At 35.8% G+C, this 25,809-nt stretch overlaps 1 protein-coding gene across 8 annotated transcripts in view; it reads left to right on the top strand.

Annotated features, from left to right (window-relative positions):
- The window catches only part of PAM (peptidylglycine alpha-amidating monooxygenase), a 123,055-nt gene that overhangs the window by 33,890 nt on the left and 63,356 nt on the right, over nucleotides 1-25,809 (top strand). For 5 of the 8 annotated variants that reach the window (XM_052700994.1, XM_052700992.1, XM_052700987.1 and 2 more), the window contains exons 2-4: nucleotides 19,874-20,382; nucleotides 21,422-21,542; nucleotides 25,536-25,593. In XM_052700994.1, the coding sequence (XP_052556954.1) occupies nucleotides 20,291-20,382; nucleotides 21,422-21,542; nucleotides 25,536-25,593 (271 nt within the window). In that variant the 5' untranslated portion in view covers nucleotides 19,874-20,290. Of the gene's footprint in view, nucleotides 1-1,664; nucleotides 1,722-19,671; nucleotides 19,742-19,873; nucleotides 20,383-20,978; nucleotides 21,067-21,421; nucleotides 21,543-25,535; nucleotides 25,594-25,809 lie in introns of those variants that run through there. The other 3 variants (XM_052700988.1, XM_052700989.1, XM_052700993.1) reach the window with 3 other exon arrangements.

Here is a 25,809-nt window from a genome sequence, read left to right as displayed (position 1 = left end):
CTTCCAGATACTTTTATTATAGTTACTTGTTTAATTAAAAATTGAACATAATTTGAAGGCTTTGGAGGCTTTTGCTTTATCAGTAAGGCGTTCATGAAAAAAGGATTCTAGTTTGTTCTGCAGAGCTGGACAGAATAAGTTTTCCATAGGGAAGCAGTGTTTAAATAGAGCTTTATCCTAAGAGAAGGAATGCAACAATATGTAGTTTTTCTTGAAGTTTCCCTAGAGTATCCTAACCTAGTACTTGTGCTCATTTAGTGGTAAGTCATTCCTCCCTTTGCTACCTGGGAACAGGTGCCTGCTGTACTGTTCTTGAGAGCAGAAGTGACAAAGTGACTCCTGAATGCCAAGTCTCCTCTGGCTGGCACCTTGCTGTTTCAGTCCTAATGGACATGAGGGTGTTTTAAAGCATGGACATGAGGGTGTTTAAACGCATGACTTAATTTCATGAAGTTGAAATTACTAGGAAATCCTGTAAAATGAATAAGTAGTGAATTCAGTTGGATAGGAAAATATATCAGTACAGATTTTCAGAACTTCAAATAATATTTTTCTTTTTATTTGGCTACCATCTTAACTGGCTCACCAAGGAGGGAGAAGGCTGATCCAGTTCCTGTTTCAGTCTGCAGATCAATCTATCGTTCTCCAACCATTGTTTTAAGAATAGCAAGAGGGAGTCCAAATTGTCTAAGCATGCCCTTGATTCTAAAACAAAGCACAGTGTCATATGGTACACGCTAACCCATGATTGCAGGAAATCTTAGGGAGAGAATGTCTGGTTTCACATATGCTTATGTCAAAAGAAAAACATGTATCTTGGGAGGTGAGAGGTGTAAGGCCACCACATTTGTGTTGGAAAAAAGGAATTAAACCTGTTTCTCTCTTTCTGAGAAGGCAACCACAAGCGATTTTGTACCTTTGTTGTGGAAAGTCTCAAGTTTGCTATGATACAAAACTAACTTCTTTCATCAGCTTGAAAGAACTGAAATTTTGATGCCATTCTTGGTCATGGAACCTAAAGAGCTTTCTTGAATCTGTACTTTTTCAAGGTATTAAGGACACAATGTGCTTCTTATTTTACTTGTTATAGTAGCTCAACAGTAGTAGGAGTTAGCAAATAAAAATCATGAATGATAAATATTCTATTTGTTTTCCTGTAATTAAAGTGTGATATTGTAATTGGAAAATACATACCTGACATTCTTAGCTCTAATATAATCTTTTAGAAGCGTCCAAACTAATTACAGCATATTCTAACTCTGAGTTTTATTGAGGACACTGTGACTTTACAAGAATCAGTTATGCTGATGGGTTGTGAATAACAGTTTGGTGCATGTGGAATTGATTTTCAGTTCTTGGCTTGGTCCCAGGGTGTCTTGCAGGGGACTCCTGCTTTGGTTCCCACTCTGTGTAGTGAATTAGCTACTGAATGTCACAGAAGCACTGGGAATAGAATTCTGTAATGACTGCAAATTAGTCTCTTTAGGTAGAGCTGCAGCTGCTGAGATACTTGTATGAGAGCAGAAGTGCCCACTATTGTTATTGTGTATGCTTCATGTGCTTCATCAGTGTTACTTAGAAGTGATTTTGTAACTCACCAGTGTACATCTTTTTCTTAGCTTTATTCACTATTTCAGAGCTCTGCGATGTCTGCTTTACATTTCAAGTATGATTCAATATTGTTCTTCATGTTAGGATGAATATTGCTCTTTGTGTTAGAGGTAGGTTTTGTCTTGTAGGTGCTTTTTTTTTTTTTTTTTTGTCATGTTTCTGTGACATCAGACTATGAAATGTAGCTTAACAGCTTTATGGATTTTAGAGAACAATTCAAAAATGAAACACAAATATAAGGTTGTTGTGTTTCCTAAATGTAATATTATTTGCTATACTTTTATGCACAATATAAGCCTGAAACCTGCTTTTGTATTTTGATGAGTAAATGAGAGGTTAAGTGTTTTTAATGTATGCTTTATTATCATTGTTATGATTTTTTTTCAGGAAGTTGTGAAGTTTTGTTCATTTCTCAGTACTTTAGACTTGCTGTCTGGTAACAGTGCAGAATAACTAGTCCTTTAATTAAGAGTTTATCTTTTAAAGTTACAAAGTTGTGGAATCACTGCAGTTACAGGGAATGGTTTTGCTATAGTAATTAAGTTGCAGATGGAGTTCATTGTTCGGATGTATTTGAGTGGCACATATTTAGTCAGTGTTACACGATGCTGAACGTAGGCACCATCTGTCTTCAGCCTGCTTGAGAGTGTGGTCTTGGGAGAATTTCTTCTGATTAACATGAGGTAATTTTATTTTTACTACTTAGCAAGGCGTCTGTCTCCCACCCAAAGAAATTAAACAGAAGAAGAAAAAATGAAACTAAATCTACACTGATAAGTAAGGCAGAAGAAGTGACATCATAGGGCAGTAAATTTTTTGGAACATTTTTTCTGTTGTTGTATCTAATAAATTTGTAGTACAACAAAATCACAGTGAGAAGCTTTCCAATCTTGGGCAAGTATTGTGGGCTAAACTTTTAGGAAACTTTGTATAGTTTCTTAAGTTTATTTATTTAGGAGGTTGTATGAATATTGTCTACATAGGATTTATGTACCTTATTTACCTTTTGGATTTAAAGGTAACTAAAGTATAGACCCATGAAAAATCAATCTAAATATTTACTTTGTTATTTTTTTTACCAATAGGGAATTTGTTTATCTATGAACTTACTCCTTGCCAGATTGTTTCTTAATCTCCACCTAATCAAAACTCAAATTTTATTTAACTATGAAATATAAAATCCTTGTTTATGTGCTTGCCTGGGCATCCTTAAAATGTGATTTAAGTGGAAACAACGCAGTCACATCCACTGGAGCTGACAGCCTGAAACAAAAGATTTAAGACAACCGTGAAGTATTCAGGCTTTTCATTTCAAGAAAATACTGGATTAAATCTAAATTACAATGCTTTGAATTTCAGAAGTAACCATTTCATTGCTGATCAAAACAAATACAGATGCCGTAGGCAAAGGTTCAGATAGTTAAGTTGCAGTTTACCTTTTTAAAATGTGATTTAAGTTCAAGAATTACAGCTGAGAAGCAGGAGTAGGCTATCTGGGTTGGGAAGCCTGATCTGTTTTTTGAGGCATTCTGATTTTCTTCAACTCAAAGTATATTTTGTTCATCATTATCGCAAGCTTGTTTCTCGTATGGAAATTAAAGCAGTTTCTGCTACTGAATAATACAGATTTCAAAATGGCTAAATCTAAAACAGTAACCTTTAGCTGAGGAAACACATCCACTCTGTACTATAAAAGTTAATGGCTTATTGAAAATTGAATTGGTTTTTGCACTGTTCTAGTTTGAGCTCATTGTGTCTGCTCACAGATATATTTTGTTATTTAATCTATGTTTTGTTTTGTTTCATTCATTGATTTGTATTGCAATGAAGATTACCTGTGTCCTCTTCTCTGCAAGTCTGGGAAGCTTGCCGAGGGAAGGAAGGAACTTGAGTAAGTTTAAAACAAACTTTGTGAAAGCTAAACATCTTTTCAGTGAATTCAGCTTACTGTTTCACAAAGATTTTAGTATTATTATCTCATAAGCACCATACATAAGTCAGTATTTCATTCACTGTGGTGATGGAAAATTTTGATTTGATTACAGTTATACCTGTTAGTTTTAAAAATAGTATTGAGGTCGTTTTGAGCACCAATACAACCTGTACTTTTTTGATTAGTTTTATAAAAGTGATCTTTGTATTACTTGCAAAACAAGATTTTGTTTTGTGAATAACTGACAGATATGCTTTATAACTCTTCCTTTCATAATACAAACAAAAGACAATAAGCTGTCAAACGTTAACTTGTTAATTCATTTTTTTGGACATTCTAGTACTGTACTAGTTTGTACAGCATTAGGATCAGCAAAACTGTAATTTAGTAATATTGAGCACTGCTCTGTATGCTACTGTGAATTTTTTTTTGTGACCAGTTGTCTTTGAAACAAACAAAATTTGATAGAAAATTAATCCTAATATACACTCCTGTATCTTCAGAGCAGTATCTTGGGAGGGCAGTTGTAGCTAATGCTTTACTTTCTGCATGCTGCGGAGGCACACAGATGCTACAGTGTAAATCGGTTGTCTGCATCATGTCAGCATTAGCTGCCAGAGCAGCTAATCTAACAGAAAGCTGTTAGATTTTCTACTCAACAGGGTAAAACAGAACGATATTGGCTTGTATTCATTGAATGTTGACATAGCCTGAATTAGCACTAACAAGGACACTTTTTTCCCAGAAACATTACAGTGATGATAAAATTATATCAAGCCTCTCTGAATAGCTTACTGAATAACTTAAGGACATATTTTTATTTTCAACTTAATGCAGAGTCTAACTTGATTCTCCTAAACCAAAACAGAGCCTGAAACTGGTAAATGATGCAGCTCTTGTCTGATGATTTGAGAAAAAAGAAAATTCAAAAAAGGAAAGCAAGAAACAACTTTGGAAACAATAGTATCTGTTTCTACTGGGGAATGACTATAGGCCAGTTTTTGTCTTCCCCTTCAAAAACCTCGTGGTCGCTTTTTTGGGGGCAATATTAAAATCTGTTAAAACAGTTTGAAAACAAATGGAAGATTACATAACTGCTAGCAGAATGTTTTTGGAAAGTTATTTCACGAGGCATATGTGTAGTAAGGAAAAAGCAGGTTTTCTCTCTAACAGTTACAGAATTGTAGAATTTACCAAGGCTGGAAAAGACTTCCAAGACCTAGTCCAAACATCCACCTATCACCAATATTTCTCCGCCAAACCATGTCCATCAGTACAACATCTAAACATTTCTTCAACACCTTTGCAGTCTGTGACTCCACCACCTCCCTGGGCAGCGCATTCCAGTGACTTGGAGAATAATTATTTCCTGACATCCAACCTGAAGCTGCCCTGGTGGCAGCTTGAGGAATGGCTTGAGGCCATTCCCTGTCATCCTATCAGTAGTTAAATGGGAGAAGAAGCTGACCCCCACCTCGCCATAACCTCGCTTCAGATGGTTGTAGAGAACTATAAATCTCCGCTGAACCTCCTCCAGACTAATCTATCACAGCTCCCTCAGCTGCTCCCCGTAAGATTTGTGCTCCAGACCCTTTAGCAGCCTCATCAGCCTTCTCTGAACACTCTAGGGCCTCAATGTCTTTCTTGTAGTGAGGGGCCCAAAACTGAATACAGTACTCGAGATGCAGCCTCACCAGGACTGAGTACAGACAGACGATCACTTCCCTGCTCCTGCTGGCAATGCTATTTCTGATATTTCTAGTATGTTTCAGGTGTGTGAAGACCACCTGCACCAGATGAGGTTGATCTTCCTTGCTGTGCCCCTTCCTTCTGTCAGTGCCTTCCTCCTTCTTTCCTTCCTGCAGAAATCAGCATGGTGTCAGCCCCCTGCATGTTGCCCAGCAGCACTTATCCGAGGAGCTGTGTGGTTTCTGCAAAACCTCTGGATATAGGTGTCCTAGTGGCAGTTTCATCTGATTTTTCAAAACTGCTTGTTTCTGCTTGGTCTAGGAGGTTGTCTTAGCTCAGAAAGATGCCTGTGGGATGACTACAGCTATCCCTTGCACATCATACCTTGTGCAATTCTATTTATGCATTTTGTACAGTTGCAGTACCAATAACTAAAGCTTTAATCTGAGTGAAATCCTGTGTAGATCTCCCTCACCTGTGCAGCTCAGACGTTTGTCTGCCTGTCACAGCTTACCTGATGCTGAGCTTATGTGCAGATCGTGGTGCAGCTCCGAAGAAGTGGCCATCAGCACTTTTTCTCAGGTAGCTTGTGCTGAGGAAGTGGCAGCCAACGCATACAAATCTAGTCTAGTAGTTAAACTTCTAGACAGGCTTTATTGGGTCTACTGAGGGCACCGAACTATGGAAATGGAGATTAAATATAGCTATGTTTCAAGAGTTAGCTTTGATTTCACACACTATCTCTGGTGAATTCTGCATGGAGTTATTAGCTGTAGGCAGTTTTTCTATTAGGAGCTTTTGTTTCTTTTATGTAGCTGCCTTCATCAGAGGAGTATCATCACTGTTAGAATTAAAAGTGATTGTTCCTGTTGTGTTGGAGAGGAAGGTGGTTTTGGAACTGACAGATCTCAGCATACTATGCCTCTAGCTGTGGCAAAAAAGTTGCATGCATTGCCTTACTCTGTGCAGAGCACTTACCCAGCTCATGTTTACTTTGTATTTTCTTAGAATTGCAGAATGATTGTCTTAGAAGGTCTCTGTAAGCCCACCCATTTCCAACCTGCTCCTTGACAGAGTTACCATCTGCCAGATCAGGCAGTCCAAGGCCCTGTCCAACCTGGCTTTGAATGCCTCCAGGGATGGGGCACCCACAGCTTCTCTGGGCAGCTATGCCAGGGCCTCACTAGTGTCTGAGTGAAGAATTTCTTTCTAACTGTACTACTGCTTCTTTTAGTTCAAAGCATTTCCCCGTTGTCCTGTCACGATCAGGCCATGCGAAAAGTTGATCTCCATCTTTTTTATAAGCTCACTTCATTTTTTTTCAAACACCATACAGATACAGCTTCAAAGATCTTTTAGTTGAAGTTTGGATATCTAATGTGACCGTGGTCTGACTTTGGATTTTTTTTTTTTTTTTTTTTTTTTTTTTTTTTTTTTTTTTTTTTTTGTTGATTGCTTTTATTTAACATTTTTAAACAGGAAGTTTCAGTACGTAGACATTGCTAAAATCTTCTTTTGCCTATTTGTTTAATGGCACCATGCAGTGGTTGCAGAATACAGTAAAGATTTGAAGAGAGTACTGTACAAAACTACAGTATAGGTTATTCATTAAGCAAGATGAGACTTTTAGTTGTTGCATTTTGGAAAACTGAAAAATCTCTGGCAATTGCACCAGGTAACAAATGAATGAAGAATGTAATAAATTTCCTTATTACCCATCTACATAACCCTCCTGGTTCCACAGTGTATCTCTGCATTTCCCCATCTCTATGTAGCTCTTTTTTTTGCATGCATACGTATATGCATGTATAACTAAGTCAGTTGATAGCTTCCAGGCTTAGGGAAAGATGTGTGAGAGGGAAAAAGTGTAAGCCAGAGGAAGATACAAGGAAATTTACAAGGTAATGGCCATTTCCTTTACATTCTTTTCAGTGTTTTGCCCAGCTGTTCTTACCTTGTTGGTGTTATCTTAATGAATACTTTCTTTTTTTCTTTGTAGGATATTCTTCTAAATATCATATGTAAGCATTGCCTAATCTTCCATTAGACAAGTGCACAAAAATCTGATTTTTTTTTTTTTTATTTTTTTAAGAAATGCCAGCCAGTTGCTTGGCGTTTCAGTTACCTCTGCTTTCAAGTATTATGTGGAAAAGCCACATTTGTGTGATTAATTGCAGCGCTTGATCAGATCTTTACCAGTTTTATTTAAGTGGTAGATGTGAAGTCTTTGCTGGTACAAAACATAGATTTCCCTCTTGAAAGCTTTAGTTGGAAATGGCATTCATTCGCTGCACAGAAACAGCACTCTGTGATAATTCTGTATTCCTCCCGAACAATGGGACTCTATACAAACCATTAAACAGCCATAAGAGGATGATTGTAAAAATGTTTTACTAGAGGAAATTGCAAGTGCTCAATGGACTGGCATGGTAAATCTAGTTTTGTGTAGAGAAAATCGCCACTGAGTTTTGAAGCCTGATTTTTCAGAAAGACGTTTATATCTAAATTCACTACTCCTTGTTTTTTGTTCACAAGCAGTCTCCGATGCTGGGTACCAAGTACGATTTAGACCACAGAGTATCTTGAGCTTTCCTGTGTTCCTGTTTCCAACTTCTCATTTCTATCTATTTGTGAGGCTCATGGTCCGTTTGTTCTGTAATATCTCTGGTACATGTTTCTGCTCTGTACATACAACAGTTTTTCAGGATAACAGAATAGTTTGGCTTGGAAAGGACCCTGGGGAAAAGAGTATGTAGTTCAATTGGAACCAGGGAAGAAATGTCACTTCCTCCTGATGCAGATGGTTAGCCATTAGAGTTCTGCTCTCCCATTTCTAACACTTATGATATCCTGAGGATTTCAGCTGAATTAGCCCTTGCTGGTCTTGAAGTTCCAGTTCCAGTTGTCTGTTTTTATTTTGTCACCTAACTTCCATCTTTGAATTGAAGTTACTCTGCACCTTGTTGTAATATATTCTGCAGTACCTTAATTTCAAGCTTGAAGTGCCAGAAGGCAGTTCAGGTAAAGTGGATGTGGTAGATTTGTAATTTCTCAAGTTACAAATCTTGTTGGAAGTGGTCAGTGCAGGGAAGCACTGCACATCATGTTGATTTTGCAGTCTGTATAACTCTATATGAACATCAGAGTTTTAAAAGTGCAATGAATGTGTAATGCTAAAATGTGCCTGTTCTGTCCATTACCACTGTTTAGGCTGCCCTGTTTCTGTGGACTAGCTGGTATGGTCAGAATTTTTACAAACATTTTTGGGGGTTACTAGCTAACTTTCTTTTCACACCTATTGATTTTTCTTTTTTCAGTCAGTGAAATAATCTGCCTAGCATATAATTAATAACAGTTGATTAATGTAACCCGTTGGACTGAAGTGCTTCCTTCCTTGAAACAGTAATAGTGTTGAAAACATTAACCATTTAATGTAAGTAGTGGCCTTTCTGATGATGTACCTGCCTGAAAGTGGTCTACTTCTGTTGCATGCTGAGCAAATTTTTTTGTAAAAAATTGGGATCATACTTGATATCAAAGTATGTAAGACAGTATATTGGCTTTTTTGTTAGTAGTTAAGAAGTACTTAAAGCAGGACAAGGAAACGTTTGCGTAAACGATTTTTAATGCTGATCTAAAAACTTCCATCTTACAGAGCTGTAAGCAAAACAGAAAAATTTCAATCTTAATACCTTCAAGTATGATGGAGTCTTTTGGGATTCAGTTTTGGGAATTCAGCTTAAATTATTTACTTCTAAGTAGAAGTGAAATTAGAAATAATTTTTGTGCTAAAAACTACATAATGTTTTGCTTAGCACTTCAGAAGTAGTTGTAGGGAAAAACAGCTGAAAAATAGCTCAGTATGTAGTACTTTATGTAAAATATATGTATATATGTATATATTTTTAATAGAGGATTTCAGAAGAGTCCATATTGATTTTTATTTGTTTATTTTTTCCTGAGTATTCTTGCCCTTGGAGGACTTTATGTAGGAAAACAAAATGCTTTTTTCATGTTTTATAGAGTATAAGACATGTTAGGGGGGGAAAAAAAAAAAAGCCAGCTAGGAAATATTAACTCCTGTTTTAAAAAAATGTTACATTTCAGGTGTGTGTGTTATAGGCTTTTTGTGCTTTTTGTTTGGTGCTGCTTGTTGTTTTAGGTCTTTCAGTGCTATTACTATTTAGTACGTGAGGACCTTTTATCTCTTCTTTCCCTAGCTACCACTACTGAAGCTTTCACCCTTTCAAAGAAAAATGACATTGATAAAAGTTTCTAAAACCTGGCTACATTTAATCTGAATTTGATTAAGGACACTAAGTTGTGGTGGGTAGTAGTAATGAGCTAATCTTGGAGGAAGGAGCATAGACAAAAATACGTATTATTAATGTTAATGTAGGCTATAAGTGATAGTATTGTTTAGGCTATTGTTAATTCCTTCTCAGAAAATTATGTTTCTCTGTAACTAGAATGAGAGTAGGCAGAAAGTCATATTTTTCTTCCAAGTTTGATCTGTCTTTAAATTTGAGAGGTTCTGAAAGGCTTGTTTCCTGTGATATTTACCTTTTGCCGTTGTTTATCAAGCCATGATGCCAGTAGTTCCTCTGATATCTTCTGGGGTAGTTAGTTTTTCCTGGATCACTTCATTCTTCCATACGACCTGTTAGCAAGTATCAGAATGGAGCGCTGGCCTAAATCAGTTACATGATGCTTAAAAAAAGACAGTGTTTTGACAAGACAAGTCACTGATAAAAACCCACCTGCACCCTGAAAATCAAAATGGTTACTTTGGAAATTGGACAGAAGAGAGATTGCATTCTGAAAAAAAGGGCAAACTGTATGTAATGCATACATTGATTGTCAGGTAATCTTACTTCAATTTTTTTTTTTTATTTTTTTTTTTTAAAAAAAAGAAAAAAAAAAGAAAAGGTTGAACTTTGTTTTTGCCTACCAAACTATTAGTCATATATGCTCCTGTCTGGACATGTGTAGGAATAAAAATAAGTATGAATTAAAAGTGCCCATGCTCTTAAATATGCTACATAAGCCAAGATAGATGAGTCTTATTGAGAAGTCTTGGATTTATGCTATTTTCTACATCTGTGACTTACAAAAAAAGATTATAAACAATTTCAGTTTGCCATTCAGTTGAATTAGATAAGCTTCCTAAACTTTGAAAACAACTTCTACGTAAATAGATTTTAAAAAATATTTTTTCTTAAATCCTGGAAAATAGTAATCTTTCTTTCCCAATCTTATGCAGATTCAGTTTCATATCGAGTTCTCTTACACGTATTTATTTATTTATTTGGTAGCAATTCCATTTATTTAGCAATTGAGTCTAAAAACAAAATGTTTCAAGAAAACAGTATATGGTATAAATTTTCCTGCATCACCTTTCCTAATCCTTCTGTAGCTGAATAGCATTTGCCAGCTGGGAGCACAGCACCCTGATGCGCTCTATTCTGGAAGCATATAAGTCTAATGTTCTTTCCATACATATTCTCGAATCTCCCCTTACAGACCATTCAGAGGGAGGGGGCATGTCCAGAATACTGTGACACTAAACCTGATGATTTATTTCCCCTGCTTAAGCTTTGGTCTGTTTTGTCTTGTTTTGCTTATAGAAAGCAAATACAGTGAAACTCAGTCATTACCAGCATTTATATTCTCTCTTAAGACAGAGCGTGGCTAATTTCCTTTTACTCCTACAAACATTTCATACAAAGACAAAGTAAATGTTATTGAGAGATTCTTTTATCAACATTACCTATTAAGTCATTAAGTTGGCTATCAGTTGGAATTGTGCCCAAAATTTATACAATCTTGGGGCACGGACATTTTTTTTGTGTGTTTCCTTGCTCTCACTGGATTCTAACTGCTTCACTTCTTGATTTTTGTTTGGTTTTCCATGTTAGCATGCAGTGTTCAAAATGGTTTCTCTTTGTTATACTACTGTTCATATTTAACTTGCCTGCACCTAAGGCAGGATATTGTTTTATGAGATCTTTGTGCGTATATACAATTCTTGACATACAGTCTGTTACATTTCTCTAAACTCCAATGGTAAATTCTTCAAAAACAGACGGTATGTTTACTGTTTTTAGTGGTTAAATTATTTTCACGAGACTTTGTTTTTTAATAAATGTGTTTTTCATTATTATGTCAGTTTTGTTATATTATGTATCACCTTTTTAAAGAACTACTGCTGAAATCTTAAGAGCGGTTTCAGAGATCATTCTTAACAAGGGATGTCCATTACACAGACTTATTTTTCTCTGGAAGATTTGACCTTTTCTGAGTATTAATTGGCTCTGTTAAATTTGATTGGGCATTAACAGAAGATAATTATTTCATCTGACTTGCTGTTTGTTTGAATAGATGTTGACTTTTTCCCGTAACGGAGCCTTGTATGTTCTCAGTATTTGGTTCTTATGTTGGTTTTTGTTCCTGCATATTTTTCTTATTCCTTTATTTCTCTTTCTCCTTTTTTTTCTTCTGCCCATTCCTGTGAACTTACATTCTCATGTGTAGTGGTGAGTTTTAGAAAAGAAACTCATCTTTGTCCTATACATTCCATCTCTGTAGACACTCTACAGAAAACCTGCTGCTTGTTTTTAACTTACATTTTTACTTTTAAAAAATTCCTCTGAATGTTCTGCTGAAATAGTAGTCAACTTTATTGCATTTATTACCTTACTATTAGCATTATTGTATTTTATGATAGTGGAAATTCAACTAGAAAAATGTTCATCCTATAGAAACGGAACTATAAGAGTAGAAAATTCAGTTATCTGCTTTTTCTGATCTTAAATGATCCAGCTGTTAACTACTGCTGAATTGAATTAGGTACAATGAGTTGCTTTTTCCTCTCTCACTCTTCCCATTGTTATTTAATTTGTGTTACTATCTGGCCCTTTTGGAACAAGGAAATGGTGCAAGATTAGTTTTGTATTACACTCCCAAACTTAATATATGTATATAAATGAATGAAAATTACTTGTTATTTTAATGGAGCTAAAATGCTCAAAGTCTTAGTCTATCTGCATCACATGTACTCCAACACATCCAGTCTATCTTAGACGGTAATTTAGTAGCTCACAGTGGAGACTATCCTACTACAGAAGAAGGCAAAACTGTTCTGGTTTTCTTGGTTATTGTTTTTTGGGGTGATGGAAGAGTGAGGGAGAGATGGGGGTGGGGTGTGGTATACCTACAACCCTGTTCCTTAGATTTCTCTTAAATATTTTACTAGGAGATGCCAGACTAAGAACTAAATAGTAGTTATTGCCTCACTGTACTTCTTTAAAGGCAGTTCCCTCCATTGTTTCCATCTAACAGTGTGTCCCTGCTAAAAGAGGCTTGTTCAGGTGGATTTACATGGGTTGTGCAGAGGGTCAGTGAGACGTCCAGGCTGTGAGGAGGTATTCCTTGGGCACACAGGGCACATATTTTTATATGTTTTATATTTATATGTTGCTCTTTGACTGGTAGTGCCAGGCTGGGAGAATGGCACTAGCACTGATTGCTGCCTTTCTCTCCTAGCAGCACACACTTTCCTGTTTCCTTCATCTTTTTCCAGTGCTTGTATTCATCTGTTAGCATTGTGGGCTAGTTCAGCTCAGCAGCCTAACAGGAGGAGAATGGACATCCCGTGGTGACAGGCAGGAAGTGCCTGCTGGAGATGCTGCATGTGCCAGCCTAGTAGATCACCTGTTGACTACCACCACATGTCCAATTCCTTGTGCTGCCTCTCGCATTGTGCTTTGTTGGAACCAGTCAGTTCAAAACAGTCTAAATAGCTACATGAACAAACTCCTGCACATTCTGACTGAAAAATGTTGCTTTTCATCTTGTTTGACTAGATGCACAAGGAAGCAAGATTTGAAGCCCTTTCTAGTGTACGAATATGCAAAGAATTTAATTCATTGTTCGCACGCAATGTAATGTAATGTAATTTAACTTGAATGTTTTTAATGATCTCTTCTTTGATTTATCCTTAGAGGTTAATCCAAATTCTTGAAAGATTTTTCTCCTTAGTGAATTCTTTTTTTCTCCACAAAAAAGGAGATGAAGGGCACTTCAGTGAACCTTTATCATTACTGCTTTGTGCTACTGATAATGATCTCGATACTAAAATGAAAGATGAAGATTCTCATGTGCTTTCCCTTTTAAGCAAGTAATTAGTGCCATCCAACTTGTTCTTTTTTTTTTTTTTTTTTTTTTTTTTTTTTCAGAGTATGAAATTAGCATTTAGTTAAGATGTCGTCTTTCAGTGAAAAGCATTGATCTTCCTTGACAAGAGAATTTTACTTGTATGATGGTTGGACAAAGCAGAAGGATTACAAGGTGATTTATTGTGAATAAAATGCTTTCCAAATGTGTTTAAAAGGCAGCATTGGCATTTTAAATGTGTTTTCTCTGGCCTTCGGGGTCCTGAGATCTGACTTTCACGAGAAGGAAGGGACTTTCTCAGTTTCACTCTTTTGGAAGGACTCATAAGTCCTGATGGCCTACAATATCCTGGACTGCATTAGGAGTGGCCAGCAGGGCAAGGGTTTACCTTCCATTGACCTTGTGAGGCCCCATTCTGGAGTGCTCTGTCCAGGCTTGGGGTCTTTCCTGCAGAAGGGACACAGAGCTGATGGAGCAGGTTTGGAGGAGGGCCATGAAATTATCAGAGAAGCTGAGGGAGTTATGCATGTTTTTCTTGGAGAAGACAATGGTGTAAAAGCCCTCACTGTGAACTTCTGGTTACTTAAAGGGAAATAAACCTTTTTCACATACACTTAATGATAGGACAAGACAGAATGGTTTTTAACTAAATGTGAGATTTAGATGAGAAACTTTTCACTGAGAGGGTGGTGAGGTGCTGGAACAGACTCAGTTCTGGGCTTTCTTCAGTTTAAGAAAGGTAGGGAACTTCTGGAGAGACTCCAGAAGAGGGCAGCTGAGGTGATTAGGGACCTGGACCATCTCCCTTCTGAGGGAAGACTGGGACTTGGGACTGAAGAATAGAAGGAAAACTGAGAAGGGGATCTCAGATATTTATAAATACCTAAGGGATGGATTTCAATTGGATGGGGTCAGGCTCTTCTCAGTGATGTCCAATAAAAAAATAATGAGCAACCAGCGCGAACTGGAACGTAGGAAGTTCCATCTGGGCATGAGGAAAATCTTTACTTTGAGGTTTACAGAGCACTGGAACAGGCTAACTAGAGAGGTTGAGAAGTCTGCTTTCTTGGAGACATTCAAAACCCACGTGGACATTTTCCTGTGCAACCTACTGTAGGAAACTTAATGTAGCAGGGAGTTGGACTTGGTAATTTCCAGAGGTTCCTTTCAATCCCTATAATTCTGTGGAAAAAATGCTCCACATAATAAAGAACTCACAAGTGATTAACAGATCAACGAAATCACTCAGAATGATTAAGTATTCAGGTAGTCAGGTTTTTTTTTCTTTAGCACTACTTAGCATGAATTTTCATTTAATACTAGTCATCAAATAGAGGAGAAAACATATTGTCCAAAGTCAGTATATTCTGAAAGCCTGCAGAGTATAAATGTGTTTAGAAATCATCTAATTAAACTTCTATAATATATAGAAGATTCAAGTTCTTTATTCAAATTACAGATGCTGTACTTCTTCCAGTGGAATCAACAGAAGGTTTTATTCCCACAGATTTTTATTTTAGAAGTATTCACACTACTTAAGCTCAGCTGTCAAATTATGGAAAAAATTGTTCGTAGAAACAACAATAAGAGCAGTCATATTTCTTTTTGTCCTCTGGTATCCATATTTGAAAAGGTTTTGGTAGCAGAATATGAGAATTAGGAAAATCTAAATTAAACCAAGATGCCAATTATATGTGATAACTTATGAAGACAAATATTTTTAAAATGCGAGTGATATGACACATAGTTCAGTTGCTCCAAAAGCAGAAGATTCCTTGCTATCTGTATGTTTGCATCATTTCCTTCATGATAGATTTGCAGCAGCTTCACTGGCCAGTTGATCTGATCTGAAGGTGAATATACTGATGGGGGTTGGGAAGGAGGGCATCAGCTTGCTGAACCAGTGCAGTGCAAGAGAAAGAAAATACAAGGCAGTGTGTGGTTACAGTGGGTATGGTATATGTTGGAAGTTCATTGTTGGTTGAACCAGAAGAACAGTCCAATGAAGTCTAGACTGAAGCAGCAGTTTCTGTAGAAAGCTCCTTAGTTGGTTATGTGTGGTTTTGTTTTTTTTTTTAAATGGTTTATAATCATGCCATAAATGTTTTCCTGGAAAACTACTTGAGTTGCGTCAAGGAAAATAAGAAGTTCTACAAAATACAACATTTCAAAGGTTTTTTAGGAGTTTTATAAGCTGGTAAGTGTATTATTTTAAAGTTTAGTAAAATGTGACAAGTCAGGGCATTTCATGTTTTCAAAAAGGAATCACTAAATACAGGACTGCATGTAGTTGGCATGCATGGTGTTAAAAGCTGTACTGGCCCTCTGTTTTCTGTAACCATGAGTTAATTATTTTCCAAAGAATTATAAGCTCTAAAACCAACTTATCTGGGAAAGACTTTTCTGGTCTTCCTGCCATTTTCTTACAGATTCATTTCCCTGCATGGACAATGGCATAGTAAAAGTAATGGAGACCTGTGCAGAAAGAGAACTTTCACTATTTGCTGCCAAAATCCTTACCAAAAAAATCCTTGGTACCATCTATCCTTGGTTCCTTTAATCTTCTTGGTATTGTGAAGAATGCTTCATCTTTCACAACTGTTACTAAGAAATCTTAAGCATTGATTTCTAACTATGATGTAGAAGGCATACATGCTGGTAGAGGGCTAGTTTTGTCTTATTGTGCATGTGAGCATTTCTTCTGAGGTTTTTTCTTTTTTCTGAAGTTTTTTTCTTTTTTTCTGAAGGAGTGATTGTATGATGATATGAGGGGAACATCATGATAGAGAACAAAGGAATTCTCCCCTCTAAAATGTAAAAGACTGTGCAGTAGGTTGAATATAACACTTTTTTTGCCATATTTGTCCATTATTTTTTTGCAAACATCAAATTTAATCTCAAACTATGATCTAAACGTGGCAAACTTGCATTGCTTAAGCTTCATGTTTAGTGTGAGATGAAACATGGCCTTCCCTGCTATAGCTGAAAATTTGATTCTTGCATGCTGTAGCTGGAGACTGTAATCAAGTTGTCCTGGCTCAGTTCCATGGTTTCGTTGCATAAGAATCATGAAACAAGATTCAGCTTTGAGAACTTACTGCCTTTGAACTTTCAGATCAATACTGCTTAGCTTTCTTTTTATTTTTCCTTTGAAGACAGTGGAAGCTGAAGATGAGGCTTCTCCTTGCATCAAGTTCAGTTTGTACTGTGTGTAAAATGACGAAAATGAAGCGAAGAAATTATAGTGTGCTTTATAAGGTTGTGGCTAATACAGAGCTTTCTTTATCACAAGGCATTGAGGGTTGTTTTTGGTTTTTGTTTGCTCTTTTGTTGTTTTTTTTTTTTTGAATGGATCATTGTTAAGGAATTAGTATTTTTTTAAGGTTTACAGTTGAATTTTCATGAAATCACTTTGAGATGTTGTTACTTCATTTTGCATGCTATTTTGAATTCTGTTTTGAATTCTAGCTCTTTTGGTGCCTGTTTCTTTTTTTTTTTTTTTTTTCCCCAGCTTGTTCAGTAAGATTTCTTCCTGCTAGATGCAGTTAGTTTTTTGTATTTGTGTGTTTTTTTTTGTCTTCTACTATGTTTGTATAGGACATGGTGGATAAGATAACATGCTTGTATTGCTTGAGCAAATTTCCATCTCTATTTTCTTTCCTTTCAATATAGCATTTGTCATCAATTACATCTTTTTTACTTCGCTTTTTCCATTCCCTTGGAAACTTTTACTCTAAATTGGAAGCAGAACTGTGTAGTATCAGGATAGGTCATTCAGACCTAATGAACTGAAGTAATCATGTAATCTTACTGAATCTCTCATCCTCACTTTTTTCCTCCTTGTCTGATACTGGTTATGTCAGAGTGGAGTCAGAGCTGTTTCCTCCTCCTTATCTCCATCCCTCAATCTTAACCCAACATCACAATGTGAGGACAAGCAGAAGCCATATGTTGTGTAGCCAGATGCATCAAACAAAGCACTCATACTACAGATGGAGGACTGTAAATGCTTGTCTTTTTCCATGGCTTCTTTTTATTAATCTACATACCAAGTAGCTGTGCTACTTACAAACAACTTCAGACTTTCCTAAAGCTGGAAAAAATATTTATAGTCATTGGAAGTTAATTTTTCATGTTCCAGAAAATTAAGTTAGAGCATTGTTGCAGAAGTCCCAGCACATCATAGAATCACAGAATGGCCAGGGTTGGAAGGGACCTCAAGGATCATGAATCTCCAACCCCCTGCCACATGCAGGGCCACCAACCTCCTCATTTAATACTAGACCAGGCTGCCCAGGGCCCCATCCAATCCAGCCTTGAACTTCCTACTTTGTTACTGTTTAGCATATTTGTTACATAGAATTTGAAACTTAAAGGTTTTTTTGGCTGTTCAACTTTGTGCAACAATCGAACAACAATCTAAATAGCTGATAATTTGGATAATGTGTCTGGGGACACGTTCACTAGTTTTCCAACCATGTTATGTTCACAATTACTATAGAAAGAAAGAAGCTAAAATATATTGATGAAAATCTATACGGAGAGAATTGCCACAAAGAATTGCTACAAAGGAACAAAAGAATCAAAGCATAATGGTTGTAATTCATCAGTACTCATTTTTAACTTGCTGGGAAAAAAAGAAATGCAGCAAATTCAATAAGTATTGCGCAAATGGCCCTCACTTTTCTTTTCTGGGGAGATTTGATTTTCAGCATAATTGTAAGAAAGATGAATGTAACATGGTTTTCAGTTCTTATGAGATGTAATTAATTTTTTTTTTCTTTTCTGTTTTTTTTTTTTTTTTTTTTTTTCCAAATTTTTTTTTGCATGTCTGTCAGTGAAAATCTCATCAGTGTATGTTTGTTTTTCTGCCTGGAATAACTAGCTTTCTTTTCTTACCTGGAAAGATGCTTAAGCTGTGCTAGAACTTTCAGGTGGCTTTGAAAGATGCTGCTCTGTTATAATTGCATAATCATATCGTCATGTAAAAAGTAGTGAAGCTCTTTATATTTACAGAGATATAGATATGTATAGACTTATATATATAGACTGTATAGATAGATAGATAGACAGACTTGACTTTCTGTCATAGTACAGTCCTCAACATGTTTTACAGTTTTCCATAGTTCAGTAGTCGAGATGATGAAGATAGTAGAACTGAAGGCTTAAGAATTTACATAAAGAAAAAGAATTACTGTTGTATCACTAGTTCTCATGAATGATTTTGGACAGTTTTGGCATGTTTTTGGCAACTTCAGATCTAAGAGTCTATTTTTAGTTGGTGTGACTGGATCTTCTGTCATCTTTCAGTGAAGAAAATACTTGGGTTTTGTAATGGTTAGTTTAATCAGATTTTAGAATCAGTGTCTCTTGCACATTGCTCAGTGCAAATCTGGTGTAGCTGCTACACAGGCAAGCTGCCAGTGTGAGCTTCAGTCCGGAAGCACTTTTTTTCATATAGAATCCTTTTTAGTGAGTGTGCCCTGAGATGGGAAGTGATTTTTATTAAAACTCATGAGTTTCAGAATCCTTTGTTTCTTCATCTTTATAGCAATATTTTCACCGTGTTCTCAGCATCCAAAGGATAGATTTTTTTTTGTTTATATTTTATTTAATGTTTATTTTAAACAAATTACTAACACATTTGAAGGTTTGATTTTCTTCTTCTTCAAGACTTTTCTTCTTAGATAGTTGTAAATGCTGAAAAACAAGCCCAAACATTAGTGTATATTTTCAGTAACACACACTTTTATTTTCCAACGTTCTTAAAAAAACCCTTGTGAACTTGTGAATTTGAAGTGTGTAATCAACCAGTGTAGCGATATAAGAGCCATTAAGGTTAAATTTAATTAAAGCAATATGAATAGTAATGTCTTAAGCTGAAATAGCATTAACAGAAGAATATAGAAACAGTATACAAGTAGTGTAAAGCAGTCTTGCTTTTGTATTTCTGAAAACAATTTGTTACTATCAGTTATGCACTACATAAGCAACAGGTATATTAAGACAGAATGGTATAGTATTCCATTGTTGTTTTAAAACTGAAGTATCCCAGTCTGCTACTAATGCAGAAACTTTTAGTGATAGTTCTTAAAATTCATAGAGTTCAGTTTTCGCTGTGCCAGTGTTTGGCTCTTCTAGCTGCATGAAGAACACATTATACTATACTGTTTTATATGTGAAATATATAGTTTTGCCTTTTGCTTATAAATGTTTTGTTTTGGTTTGTTTTGCTTTGTGCTGTTTTAAAATGTATTCTTGAGTGAGTTTTCTATGTCCATGTTGAATGTATCAGTTTCTGACACTGGATGAGTGGGAGAGGACTCAAATGAGGTGCGTTCTTCACTGGCTTGGGCTGTACCGTGTGAGAATACTTAGTAATGTTTCAAAAACTCTCGACAGGGATTTGCGAAGAACTGATGCTGTAATGTGTTAGTCATCTTTTATCCTCTTGTATTTTTACAGGTTCTAAAAGATGACTGATGCTGGTTTCTGTGATGCTACCGGGTGTCTCTGGCACCATGGACTGATACGAAACACACAAATCTGACTGTGCCACCTGGGGAGGAAGCATCAGGAATCTACTTCATTTTGGCTCCTTAAGTGGACAGAGGCACAGTCTCATCTGTCTCCAAGGGAAAAGCCTTCAACAGATTTTTACAGCTAGTAATAAAGACAACATAACATCATCCACCTTCTCGATTTACAGTGCATCACCTTCCAAGACAGATGGTCTGTCAGAAGCAGGAGGATGCCTGCAGAGCACATAAGAATGAAGTAATGAATTAATGCTGCTGTTGCCTAGTAGTCAGAATCACAGCTGATAGAGCTGTGCTGCCCTTTTTCTGGTCCCTTAATCAGGCCAGGAACTGCAGGGTGGACATGGCTGGCTTCGTTAACAACCTGCTAATACTGATTTTTGTTCTTCAAAACATCTGTTTGGGTTTTAGAAGCCCACTTTCTGTCTTCAAAAGGTGGGTTATGCAGAAAGACATTATGTGTTGAATGCATGATTTTTAGGGCTGCCCTCATCTTTGTATGGAAATACAATAAATGTATGAAAAAGCATGTCCTTGATAAAAATGTGCATGTTGGTTGTTTAGTTTTGCTCACTTGTTCTGCGTTCTACTTGCAAAATTTGAAGTGTCACTCTTGTCATAGTGAGGACAAACTCTTGGTTGTTTGTTGTTTTTATTTTCCCACAAATAGCTCGTTAAAATAGAAGTTAAGGATGGCTGTCATTGGGATGATAAAAATAATGAATACATTGTGTTACATAGTGCCACAGGTATATTTGAGTCTTTACACAGTGAGTAAATACATTTCCCCTGCTCTTATTAGCTTGGCAGTGTAAAAAGCTGTTCCAACAGCAAAAAAAAAAAAATCATCTTAAACTGCTCAATCCTTAGAAATATTGGAGAAGGAGTAAACATAAGTGACTGTAAGATTGAATAGACAAACTTAATCTAGTTAATACAAGAGAAAGCCTCTTAGCTCTCCAAAAGGTGTTTAACTGTATTGAGTTTTTCATTTTTCAGGTTTTTTTTTTTGTCATTTGCCATCAATATAGACCTTGATATTCATGTGAAGTTCTAAAACTTACTGTTTTGCTTCTCTACTGGCAGTGGGAATTGCTATAAATGTTATATTATTGGAAGGTAAAAAAAAATAAATTCTCCTTATTGAATTATACAGCAGATACGTATTCCTAAACAAAACATCAATCTGTCTTGAGAGATTAGTAGTACTTGACATATACTAGTGCATTAGTTCTTTATCTGTACATCTGTGTACCTAAGACAGGGATTTAGGTGAGATTAATACATCTGATTTTTTCACAGGAATTACTTCAGTAATTGCTCGATAATGGAGATGTTTTTGTGACCTAATGAAGTAGAGAATTTTCCAAATCGTTCCTGTGTTGTCAGATTTCTTTATTATTTCTAATACAGATCTTTTAAAAATATATTTTAAAATATATATTTATCTTTATGTTCTCTGCTTATTTTTAAGGTATAAAGATGCTACCAGAGCTCTTTCCAGTGAATGCTTTGGGAGCACCAGGCCAGTTATTTCATTTGGGCTGTCAGATTTTGCTTTGGACATTCGTATGCCTGGAGTGACACCCAAGCAGGTGGGAGAAGTGTAGTTTTTCTTTTTACCAATTATTCTATTTTTTTTTTCAATGGGCTAGAGAAATAAAGTCTTGCCTGAAGTATGACTAACGTGAGGTGAATGAAGAAAATGGTAACTTTAATAGTGTGTGCATGTCCAGTGAAAAATAGAAATCTGAAAAAGAATTTCAAAGAATAGAAAAATAGTTTCACCTGACAATTTTTATTTCTAATACTGATTTCTTATAATTAATTGCTAGAGCTTATTGAAACTTAAATTATGAGATTTATTAAAATGAAACTTATACAGTTGTGCTGGTAAGACAGATTAAAATTGCAGTTTACACCAAATCTCAGATAGTTTCTCTGTTCAATTTTAGTTGCAGTAAATTGAACATTATTACAACTTTGACAAGCTGAGAGAGAATGCCACAAAGCATTTTTACAAGAATAATACTTTTGATTTAACATTCTAAAACGTTGAAATATTCCAGGAAGTATTATCAGTATATCTTTGTGATTTGACATAGCTTATTTACGTCATAGCTTACTGAACCAAGACAGTAAAAATGAAGAATTAATATTTAACATCAGCATTTTTGAGATTCACATTTAAGGTCTAAAATTCTGCTGTCACTTTCAAATGAAGTTTTATTTAGCAAGATAAACAATGTCTAATTTTCATTTTCTTTAGTGAGGCAATGCAGGGAACTATATATGTCATTAAAAGACACGTCTCTTTAAAAGGGCTGCAGGTGCTTGGAAAGAGTAGGATGTTGTGCTGCAGTAGATGATGAGTCATTGTTGCAGATAGCACTTTCAAAAAATAGTGAAAGCAGAATGAGGCTCTCAGTTACAGGGGAGCAGCCTCCTGGAACATAAAATTTAGAGTAAGTGGCATCATTCCAGTAAGTACAAACAGAGAGAGAGTCTCTATTGTATTTTATTTGTCTGCAACAAAATACTGAGCATCCCTTACAGAGAGAGTGAAAAGTACTCTTAATTCTTCAGGGCGAACACTTCTAATTATGTAACTTCTAGTGATATGGCATGAGGAATCATTAGTTAAAATATTGGGAATCGTGTATGAAGGGGTGAGTCTCTTCCCATTCAAAAAGAAAAAAAGCAATACCATCAACAAAAAGCTGGGATAATTGTTAGATGGGAAATATGCATGTGTATCTGTATCTCGCAATGCTTATGAAGACAAATGTTATTCTCCCATACAGTTTTGTGAGAGGGATGGGGAAGGCAGGCAGCAATAGAAAGCAACATGCGACACTAATTGTGAAGAAGATAAGCAAAAATAACACCTAACCTCATATGTAGTTCAGCTCTTATGTTCTCTGTCTCATCTCTTTTTTTTTTCCCTTTCTCCTTCCCATCCCTTCCTCCTTCCACACTGGCTTGCTCTAGCAGCAGGAAACTTGGTTCCTGTTTATTCAAGTTATGCACAATATGCATAGTGAGAAGATATGCAGAAAAGGCAGTCTTTGTTTTCTTGCAGTTCACAGAAAGAGATAATCAAAAGCATTTTATGCCACAACAGTCAACACTGGCACTACCTGGAATGGATGTTGTATTCAGTGTTATGTCACAAGTGGAATGGAGGTGAATTATCCTCTTTAGAGAGGATATTTTTCTGTAGTGGCCTCTTACTAACTCACTATCTTCTTCATGTATTTCTTAGTCCTCTAGGTGTTCGTATGCAGTTTTAAGGCCTGTTTGTAACTCTGTATCTAGTCAAAAAAGATGCCAAAGTGAACCAGTGAGCAAGGAAACAAGTGCAGTTTTTAAAATGCAGTGATAAATGTACTGCTGTATTTGTTATGACTGCATTTAGTTCCTGAGTTCTGAATTAAAGTAACTTACGTGGGAAAGATGAAAAAATTACTAGAGAATGCATAAATCAGTTTAATTGCGAAGATAAGATTAGTATCTTTGGAGTAACACCTGTGTGTTCTATATTGTCCTTCATCATGCTTTTTTCTATGAAAAGAAAGTCTTATGCTTCAACTGGATCACTGTGATGTCATGTAGTACAAGAAAGTGGAACTTTTATTCAGATCAACAACTAGCTAATCTGAGAAATCGCATGTTCTTCACAAATGATATAAATTTGGTAGTGCTTGTAGAAAGGCTTCAAAGAGGATGAATGAACAGCCTCAGTGACATGCTGTTCATGTGGCTTCTTCATAGCATCTCCATTGGAGTAGCTTTGCTGCTGTTGAACTTGAAGTTTAAGTTTCTAAATGAAGTTCTGAATCCCAGCTAAATAGAAAATAAGCTATTTCCTTTTCAATTTATAAATGGGTGTTGTATGTTCTGTAAATGCATGTATCTGGAGTTCACAAAGGCATTCAAACTATTTGTATCAGCTGACCTATGTTTATCTTTTCTGTCTTCAAGCAAACCACCAGTGCAAATTTCTTATCTGTGAGCATCAGTGCTTTGTGTAATCACATACTTTAATCAGCATTGTACTTGTCATTCCTTCTCAGCTGCATTTAATTGTTTAAGCCTATTTTCAGTGTATTTTATTTTCTCATCAACTTGAGGTGTTTTGTAGCAGGAATTTTGTTTTCATCCATTTTGGCAAGTAATAGTGAAAGAGGACATCTTATTGGTCTTAGAGTTCATGGATGTAGTGAAGTACCACTACTATAAGATTTTCTTTTTTAAACAACCTTAAAGCTGAAAAATAATGTTTAAATTAGATAATAGCATAGCTGTCAACACACAAGCCACATCCCTGACCTTGTACAGTAATCTCTATTACATCTAAATAAAACATGGAAATGAATTAATTCCTTACAGCAATGTTGACTTTCTACATAATCTTTGGACAAATATCTCAGTAAAGCAACTAGTTTCTTTTTTTCTTCATGGTGCTGTTATAGGGAACTGGCCTCCACCTAGTAGATAAAAATAAACCTGATTGCATGTTTTGCTTTCATAGTTCACATGCATTTAAGATGAATGATTTCATGCTGTACCAATGATTCACTGTTTTGCTCATGAGCAATGGAGAGAGCTGAGAGCTTTCCTTTACAAAAATTTGCCCGGTTTTGTTTTCAGGGATATTATTTTGTGTTCCAGAATACTTGTAGAGATTTCACATCTGGGTATTTGTGATTACTGCTCTGGGTCTACTGGTTTTGTGTTTTAATTGATTTTTCTATTTAAATCCAAGAATAATTCCAAATCTGACAAGCTGAGCACTTTAAATTCAAAGTCTTTTAGGTTACTAAGGCAGCTGTAACGTCTTGCAGAAGTCATTCTTTGTATGTTTTCTGCATGGACTGCCTATTATTCTGTATCTCATCTGTACTGTTCATCCAATTGCTCCAGGAAATTGCTAGTCCTTTACAATGTTTAAGCAAGAAAATTGCAAATTGATTTTATTATTAATTTTTTAGTTAATAATGTTCTTTGTTTTGAAGGGCATGTGATGTTTGTTGTATTGTTCAGTGAAAAATAATTTCATTGATTATCATATAATTAGATGCATGAATCACAAATAAATGTATTCCTATGATTACTGTTACAATGGCACTGTATTTTTACCCTTTTTTGTCCAGTTGTATGCATCTTTGATTAAGAAGACATACGGCTAATGGTAGAAAAATGTTTAGCTCTGAGATAGTCTTTATTCTTAGAATATAGGAAGTTATTAAATGCTGAACAAATGCATATCAAGAATACAGTAAATCAGAAACTTAGTAATACTTGTCATTTTAATGTATCACACGTGGATTTATGCTGCTTATTTGGACATCATCAGAATACTGTTACCCCTTCAAATTTTTTGTCAGGCAGAGAGTGTGGTGTTTGTTAACTATTGCAAATAATCTCAGTGCCAAGATTTATAAGTGTATAATTTCTTAATTCTTTTTTTTTTTTAATATTTCAGTTTTTCTCCGTTTTCATTCTTTGAAAGAATTTTGGTACTTTCTTTTCATTGTAAGAATGCCCTATTTTAAGGGAATTTCTGTTCTTTTGTCTTTGAGCAGTCTGATACCTACCTCTGCATGTCAGTACCCCTGCCAGTGGATGATGAAGCCTATGTAGGTGAGTGTTGGTTAATTCGAAGAGCTTAAGCAAGCCATTTTGAAGAATAAAGGTCTGTTGTTGTTTTTTTTTTTTTTTTTAATTTGACTTGTATTGACTTAATCTTTGCCCGTCAGAGTTTCTAAAATGCATTCGTCATGGCTAATGCAGAAACTAACTAGAAAAAGCTACTTAGAGTCAAGATAACAAACTGTATCTGGAGAGATTCATGAGTAA

This window comes from Tympanuchus pallidicinctus, unplaced genomic scaffold (assembly GCF_026119805.1).
Source record: "Tympanuchus pallidicinctus isolate F22 unplaced genomic scaffold, pur_lepc_1.0 scaffold4, whole genome shotgun sequence".
Classification (NCBI taxonomy): domain Eukaryota; kingdom Metazoa; phylum Chordata; class Aves; order Galliformes; family Phasianidae; genus Tympanuchus; species Tympanuchus pallidicinctus.
Note: the sequence above shows the minus strand (reverse complement) of the source record. Positions and strands in the feature narration are given on the sequence as shown.